The following is an 8,449-nucleotide window of genomic DNA, read 5'->3' on the forward strand; positions in this document are numbered from 1 at the left end:
CCCCCCCCCCCCCCCCCCGGGCCTGGCGCAGAGGCTCCCAGCGGCAGCAGGAGGAGAAGGAAGCCCGGGAGCAGGCGCCAGGCCCCACCCTGCTTGGCAGACCGGTCTGAACCACTCGGCCACCAGGGGCCCCGATGCGGCCAGGGTGCCGTAGCATGGGGCCCTGCCCTCCTGAGGCCATCCCGCCCAGCTTCCCCCGCCAGGGAAAACCAGCAGCAAAGGGGGTTCCCACTCTCCTCCAAGCCTCGTGAGGAGGCAGGCCCACACCCCCAGGAGACTCTGCTGTTGAAACCTAACACCCGCCCTCGGGAGCTTAGGGGAGACAGGCGTCACTGCTTCCCCGCCAGTGCCAGGGCCCGCGGGGTCACTGTGGGCCCCTCAACCCGGAGCAGATGTGGAGCCTGGACGTGTGCTGGACGGGCTTCCTGGAGCTGGGAGGGCAGGGGGTGGCCAGGTGAGTGGGGTGACCACCGCCCCTGCGTCTAGCAGCTCCCCCAGCCCTGGAGTTGCCCCACTCTGACCCCCAGGGCCTGCTTCCCACATTCCCACAGCCCATCAGGGGCGCCTCCAGCGCCAGGAGGCGGCGGACCCCTTCCTTCCCCCCCACAGGAGCGTGGCCGTCTGCTGGCTCCTCGGCCTGCCCTGGCGGCCGTGTCTGCCCGCCACTCCCAGCCGCCCTCCCACCCCCTGGTTCGGGCAGCCTCTGGGTCCCACACTTCAGGACTCTCTGCCCAAGGTCCAGGCCTGGGCTTTCCCTCCTGGGGAGGTGACGGCCCTTGCGCCTCACTGTCCCCTTCCACAACGTGGGCAGCTCCCCCAGGCAGTGTCTTTCCCGTCCTCTGTACTGCGGGGAAACGGAGGATACACTCTCCCCACGGGGGTGAGCCCACAGCCCACACGGCCGCCATCCCCACGCGCCCGTGCCCTCTCAACTCCCCAGAGCAAACCCAGACCGCCTAGCATTTTCTCTGCCTGACTGCTGAGTTACGGCTTGAATTGCGTCCACCACTCCCAAAACTACGCTAGAGGCCTGACCCCAGCACCTTGCAGATGGGCCCCCATCTGGACGGATGATGGCTGTGGATTAACACGCTACAAAGCGTCAGGCTGGAGTGGGGGTGCCCCCAGAAAGGGGGTCTGGACACACACAGGACGGTTGTGTCCAAGCCCGGGGGCCTCAGGGGACGTGCCCCGCACACCCGGACCGTCAGCCTCCAGGAGGTGAGACGGTGGGTTTCCGCTGTGTGAGCCGACCCAGCTGGGGATTCACCCCCCGTAAGCCAGCACAGAGCCCCGTCCTGCCGGGAACCCTGCCCGCCGAGGGCTTGGGGGTGCCTTGGGGCTGCGGCCTCCCCCGGGGCCCCTGGGAGGGAAGTGGGGGGCTGGCTTGCAGCAGAAGCAAAATCGAGAGAAGCCCTGCTGACTTTCTTCCCACGATGGCAGGACTGAACCCGAGGGCAGCGGGGCGGCACAGGAAGGGGGCCCAGGTCTCCGCCGAGTCACTGCCTGACACGAACATGACCTTGTCCCCAGGCCTTCTGGGCTCGCCTGTGGGTTCTGAGCCCCAGACGGGAGGCCGGGGAGGGGCCACACTTCCCCTGGTTCCATCCGCAGGACACCCTGGGGGGCTCCCTGGAGGCTGCGGCAGCCCCCTGCTCCAAAAGTACCTGTCGTGGGGGGGGAGAGCTGCACCCTACAGTTTACAAAGGGATTCAACCCACGCTTCCCACTATGCATGGCACTCCACAGTGAGCTCGGAGTGTCAGCCAGCACACCGCACTGGCCTTGCGGCTGCCGGCTCAGAGCTCCCCGCGAGGGGCTCAGGCCCCACCCCTGCAGGCATCTGCACCCTCCTGGACCTCGGGGACTTGGCCTGGGCGGACCTGAGCACCTACTGAGCGTGGGGATGGTGGCAGGCTCGGCTCCCACAAACCTTCACCTGGCAGAGGCTTCTGGAAGGCGAGTCCTGCCCAGCGTCCACTTGCTCCCTCCCGGGCTGCCCAGTCACCCGGACAGGCCCTGACCACACAGCCCCTGCACGGGGTAGGGGTGGTCTCTGCGAGCATGTCACAGGGACCAGGACATGGCCTGGCCAGGACACGGTCCGTGGGCCAGGCTGCCCCTGTCATCCACTCCGAAGGGAGATACGGGGCACACACACAGATCAGCACACCGCAGAGCTGCCTGCAGCCGAGGCGATAAAATCACGTCTCAGAAATAGCCACCCAGCCTCACTGATGCATCCCGAGGTGGCCAGGAAGGGCTTCGGGCTCCAGATTTCCCCGAGCCCAGAAGTGGACGGGGGTGGGGCACGTCTCAGGATGTGACCCGGTACCTGCACCGGGGTGGGGCCCTGGCAGGGCGTCCTGTCCCCGGAGACCCTGCGGCTATCCGCAGCCTCTCCCCGGCCCGGGAGGTAGGTGGGCCAGGTCCTCACCCTCCTTTCCAAGAAAGGGAAGTCTGCTCCCAGGCAGGTGGCCGGAAGCAGGCCTCCCACCTGCCCCATCGGGCTTGGGAATTCCCAGCAGTGAGCCCACATCCTGGGTTCTGGCCTGCTGGGGTCTGTGCCACTCACTCCACCCCTTGGGCCCTGGGAGCACCCTGTCAGAAGAGGGCCATTCGTTTCCAGGCCATGGCTGAGCCACCGTGGACACCGGCCAGCAGAGGCAGGCCAGTTGGGGGGTCTGGGTGACACCCAAGGGGCCAGTCCTGTGCTGGGGGTGCAGAGGGACGAGGCATCCTGGGAGGCGATGCCCAGGGAGGGAGGGGATTCAGGGAGGTCTAAAGTGCTGGGAGACGGGGGGCCTAGACCCGGGTGGACGCTGCCCTGAGCTCCTCTGACCACCCACGGGCACGCGAGGCCCTGGAGACCCACAGCGAGGGCCCCACTGCCCTCCCTCCAGCCACCGGCCACTGGCCACCACCCCACTGCCAGGCTCTGGGGACCAGGCCATCCTCCCCCAGCTCTCGGGTGGCAGCTACTGCCCCGCCCGGTGGGTCCTCCCGACACCAGCCCTGGACAGAAGCCCCCTGTGACTTACTGACAGTCGGAAAACGTGGGCCGGTAGTAGAACGGAGGCACTTTGGACTCGTACGTGTCCCTCGCAGCGTCGTTTCCGTGGGAGGCCATGAACTGCAGAGGGAGAATGGGGTCAGTGCTGCCAGGCCGAGGCCTAGCGCAGGGGCTGGCGACCCCACAGCTCTGGCGACCCCAGCCCCTCCTGTCCCAGAGAGAGCAGTCTGCAACGGCCACAGGGACAGGCCCTCCAGTTCTGCCGGGGGCCCTGGAGCCGGTGGGCCAGGCCCTGCTCACGTCCCCCGGGGATGCAGAGCTGCCCCCTCTGCCCAAGCCACCCCGTCCCTGCCTCACGCAAGGCCTGCTCTCCCCTCATCTGACCCACACCCAGCAGGCAGCCCTCGAGTACTGGGCACAGTGGCGACCCGAGACGGAGACTGCCCCGGGGAAGCAAGGTCTGTGTTCCCCCCGAGGCTGACGGACGGCAGCAGTCAGGAACCTGAAGCAGGTACCACACAGGCAGTGGGGGAGCCGCAGGTGCAAAGGCCCTGGGGCAGTGCCAGGTGTGCCGGGGGAGATGCCCCCGGCAGGCTGGTGCAGGGTGTGGGGAATGGGGAGGGGACCAGTGGGGCCTGACCACACAGCGGCCTCAAGGGCAAGGAGAGCAGAGGGGATCCCTTCTGCTCCAATCCTGCCTCCTTTCTGATTCCCCCCCAACCCCGCCACCGAGAGAAAGCCTTTCTTCTAAAGGCATCGAGCTTTGAGGACCATTAGGTCGTGACCATGGCCAACCCAAGTGGGTCAACTGGAAAAAATCACCAACAATAAGACACTTCAGCAAAAGGCTGGTACCAAATTAGAATTCCAAAATCAGTTGCTTTTCTAAAACTTCAATCAAGAACTTGGCAAAATACTGAAGAGCCAGCCTCATGAGAAACGCTCAAAGTCTCCACAAAGACAGGACGTCCGCACCTCACAGTGTTGCTCACGAAACCTCACACAGAGACGTGCGCGCGGAAGGGTGGACACACGCTGCCTCCTGATGCTGGTCTGTGTCGTTTTTGAAGTTGTTAAAAAAAATAGAATTTTTTTTTAAAGATTTTATTTATTTATTCGACAGAGATAGAGACAGCCAGCGAGAGAGGGAACACAAGCAGGGGGAGTGGGAGAGGAAGAAGCAGGCTCCCAGCGTCGGAGCCTGATGTGGGGCTCGATCCCAGGACTCTGGGATCACGCCCTGAGCTGAAGGCAGACACTTAACCGCTGTGCCACCCAGGCGCCCCAAAAATAGAATTTTTTAAAGCTAGCAATGATGCTAAAGTTGATTTAAAAATCAACAAGCAAAAATGTTCTAGAAAATTCTGCAAAGACTCTTCCTACCAGATATTAAAACCTGTTACTGACCAGAGAGCCAAACCAATGCAACCAATAAAAGGTCCAGAAACGGCTCCGGTAAGATCTGATACTTGACACTGGATTTAATCAGATCAATGGCAGGACGCTCGCTAGCGGACCACCGGTGGGGTCAGGAAACTGGGAGACCAGCAAAGAAACCGTGCAGTGGGACACAACTTCTCCGTCAAATCAGCTCCAACTGAATTAAAGATGTGAGTTCCAAAATTAAACAGTAAAAGCAGCAGAGAAAAAACCATGGTATAAGTTTTAAAATGATTTTAGCAAAACAAGGGAGGAAATCTTTGTGACTTTGGATTCAGAAATGGTTTCTTAGATGTGATCCCAAAAGCACAAACAACAAAAGAAAGAAAAATGGAACTTCGTCAGAGGCAAAAACTTCTGTGCTTGGGTGTTATACGCAACTAATGAATCATCGAGCCTTACATCGGAAACCGGGGATGTACTGTATGGTGACTAACATAATAAAAAATCATTAAAAAAAAAAAAACAACTTCTGTGCTTCAAAGGAGCCGTCGAGGGTGTGCAAACATCAGGCTACGGGACAGGAGCCGACAGCGAACGCCGTGGCGCGCGGCTGTCGTCGCGCCAAGGGGCCGGCAGGAGTGGATGTCCAGGGGCAGGACGCAGGCGGGCGGCCGCGGGGCGCGGGGCTGGGCACCGGCCCCGAGGTGGTGGGAATACCGGAACCGCAGGCAGGCGGTGGCCGCCCAACCCCGGGAATGCGATGAACGCCACTGGGCGGTCACCGTAAAATGGCGGGTGTGAGAGACTTTCACCTTGGTCCTAGAAAACACGCACCTGTTGCTCCTTCAGCACGGCCAACAGGTCATTTAAAAAGGAAGTTAAAGAGAAGCCGCAGAAGGAGAAAACTATCTGCAAACACCGTATCTGATGAGGGACCCGGGACACGCTTCTAGCTCGTGAGTAAAAGACAAGCCGCTTTTGAAACTGGCGAAGGATCTGAACGGACATCTCTCCAAAGAACACAGACACACGGCCAACAAGCACAGGAAAGGATGGTCACCAGCCAGTCACGGGGGAAACTGAGTCCAACCCAGCGCCAGAGCGTACCCTGCACCTGTGAGGGAGGCCGGAATCGGAGGCTGGCCATGGGAAGGGCTGGCGGGACCGACCCGCATCGCCAGGGGGCTCGGGGCCCTGCTGGGGGCGGCCCGGCTGGTCCCCGAGGGCTGAACTCAGACCCAGCCCCGCGACCGCATGCGGAGAAAGGCCGCTTCTGCCCATGCTCGAGCTCGCCCAGGACGGTTCCCCGCGGCAGTACTCAGGACAGCGGAACAGAGAGACGGCCCACGCGTCCACCGATGGTGGGGGGGTGTCAGCCGAATGTGGGCCGTCCACACAGCAGGAATTACTCCGCGGGAGAGGTGCGTGTGGCCGGGACACCTGCCACCACATGGGCGAAGCCCGGACACGTGCTGCTCCACGGGGAGGGGGGTCACAGAGGCCGCGGGGGCAGTGACCGCACCCTTCTGGAAGACGCACATCCATCGGGACGGAAAGCACCCCTTCCTGCTCCCAGCGGGGGCTGGGCGGGGTTGTGGGGGAAGGGGCTGCTGAGGGGCTCGTTTGGGGAAAATACTCCAAGACCAGGCGGTGGGGACGGCTGTCCAGCCGCGCCGTGTAGTAAAGCCTCGGGCGGCCATCTGCATGGCGTGCGAATTCTCCCTCAGTGACACCGCGATGAGTCAACCCGGCCCGGGGCAGCGCGGGCCCATCGAGATCCCCTAGAGCCCCGACAACCGCAGCGGACTGGTGACTTTGACTACAACAAAGTAAACGAGTCTCCACTGCAGAACCCACCACGAGCAAAGTCAAAAGACAACCCAGAAAAACCGTCTCCTGCTACCACCTGGAAGGGTCAAGTCCCCAAATATAGAAGAACACGAGAAAGCGAAACAGCCAGCTCCGCGCCAGCGAGGGGCCAAGGGCGCGGGGAAAGCCACAGACGAGAAAGCACAGGAGCCTCTAAACCGTGTCACAGATGCTCAGTGTCTTCCAAGACACAGAAATGCCACACGACGACCCCGCGAGGACCCGTACAGGAAGAACACGGGGGCCGGTGTGCAGGGATGAGGCGAAGGCTCTCACACGGCGGGGGAGGTGTGTGTGGGGTGGAGGCACAGAAGCCTCTGGGCAGGAAATTGCAGTCACGTGGCCTTGGACCCCGTGGCCTTGGACCCTGCACTGCCACGTGCAGGGACGGGCTTCCTGGAGCTGCCCCTGGTCCTGCAGGGCCACAGTGCACCTGCCTGGCGGTCACTGTCCCTCTAGGCGCCTGGTTCAATAATCAGGGGTCCCCACAGGAGGCGCCGGGTAACCCTCAGTGCCCGATCCCTTCCACAGAAATGCCCTCAGCGGGCATATCTGTGGGCATGCGGACCAGATGAGGGTCACTCCGGCCCGTGTACGGGACGGCTAGGGGCACAGGTTTCCTTGTCGGGGGCGAAATGTCCTACAAGTGACCTTGGTGACAGTGGCCTGTGAACCCACCGAGAGCTGCTGAGTGGTGCACTGTGGACAGGCGACCTGGGGGCCAAGGGCACAGGATACATCTCACCCCGCCCGGCCCCCCTCCCCGTCCCTCACTCCCACCCACCCTCTGCTCTCACTCCCCACACATTCCCCTCACACCCCGTCCCCATCCCGATCCCATCCCCCATCCCTCCCGTCCTTCTCCCCACATTCACCCTCTACTCCCCTCCCCTCCCCCCACCTTCTGCACTCACTCCCTTCCCCTCACCCCTTCCCCATCCCCCTGCACTCCCCCCACCACCTCACCCCAATCCTCCCCCCTCTACCTCTCACCCCTCCTCCCCCCCGCAGCATTGGCCCCAGTCAGGCACCAGGGGTAAAGGCACCCCCGGGGTGTCTGACCTGGGAGGCCAGGCCAAGGGCACCCAGGGAGCAGCAGGACTCAGGGTCTCCTCCCCACCCACCGCCACCTCCATCCGCTCGCAGGCCCATACCTCCACTTGAGCCTCCTCCCAGGCATCCAGACGGACAGACTTCACCTTGCTGACCTGGGGGATGTTCCGGTGGATTCCGGAGCAGCTCAGACAGATGAACACCCCCAGGGTGTAGGAAGCCCAGTCGGGATCTGGAAGGCAAAGGCCAGATGCTCAGGGAGGCTCTGCCCCAGGGAATGGGACCCCGCCGGGACTCTCTCTGGCCTCAGTCTCCCCACCCGTGCAAAGGGAGGCTGGCAAGGAGATCCCCGAAGCTCACGGGCTCGTGTCCCACGCGAGGTCCCTCCCGCCCGCCACAGGTGAGCAGCCCCACCCCCGACGTCCCAGCCGCTCCGCGCACACCCAGGTGGACAACCTGTGGCTGTGGGAGACGCGCTACACGATGACGCGCGACTGGCACCACGCGTGGCAGGCGTGACAGCCTCGGCCACGCGCTCAGACACGCCTTCACGTCTTGCTCACCCGCAGAGCGCAACGGGAACACGTGTGTGTGTGCGTGTGGACACAGCAACGTGCAGAGTGCTGACGGCCGCGTCACCCAACTCGGGGTACAGTCCAGGTGGAAGCGCCCACTTTTCTGCACATTTGCAGCTTTTCATATTGAACCATGGCCAGCGGTGGAATGTGGTGCTTGACAAACTGGGCACTGGGAGCGGCCCCAGTATCGATCCTCATGTTCCGCACACCTCACCCTCGTAACCGAGTGTGGGGGCCGGGCCGAGGGAGGGACTCCGAGCGCGTGCACGGAAGGGACGGCCGGTCTCCGAAGCACCTTCCACTTGTAAGGAGAGCTTCTCCGCACCAGGTGGTTTAAACCCAGAGGCCAGGAGGCCCATAGTCTCTCCCCAGATACCAAAGGCCAGACCACAGGCCCACAGCACGTGCTAGGAGCGTGTTTTCAGGGCACGTGGATATGGAGTGGGCAGGTGTGGGTGTGCACGTGTGTGTGAGCAAGTGGGCAGGTGTGAAGTGTGAGCGAGCGAGCGGGCAGGTGTGGGCGTGAAGTGTGAGCTAGCAAGCGGGCAGGTGT

General features: G+C 62.9%; 1 protein-coding gene across 7 annotated transcripts in view; it reads right to left on the reverse strand.

Moving 5' to 3' along the window:
- The window catches only part of ADAP1 (ArfGAP with dual PH domains 1), a 57,257-nt gene that overhangs the window by 22,187 nt on the left and 26,621 nt on the right, over positions 1-8,449 (reverse strand). For 5 of the 7 annotated variants that reach the window (XM_040634641.1, XM_040634642.1, XM_040634639.1 and 2 more), the window contains exon 3: positions 3,042-3,133. In XM_040634641.1, the coding sequence (XP_040490575.1) occupies positions 3,042-3,133 (92 nt within the window). Of the gene's footprint in view, positions 1-3,041; positions 3,134-7,419; positions 7,574-8,449 lie in introns of those variants that run through there. The other 2 variants (XM_040634646.1, XM_040634647.1) reach the window with 2 other exon arrangements.

The sequence above is a fragment of the Ursus maritimus genome, unplaced genomic scaffold, assembly GCF_017311325.1.
Source record: "Ursus maritimus isolate PB19 unplaced genomic scaffold, ASM1731132v1 scaffold_2, whole genome shotgun sequence".
Classification (NCBI taxonomy): Eukaryota; Metazoa; Chordata; class Mammalia; order Carnivora; family Ursidae; genus Ursus; species Ursus maritimus.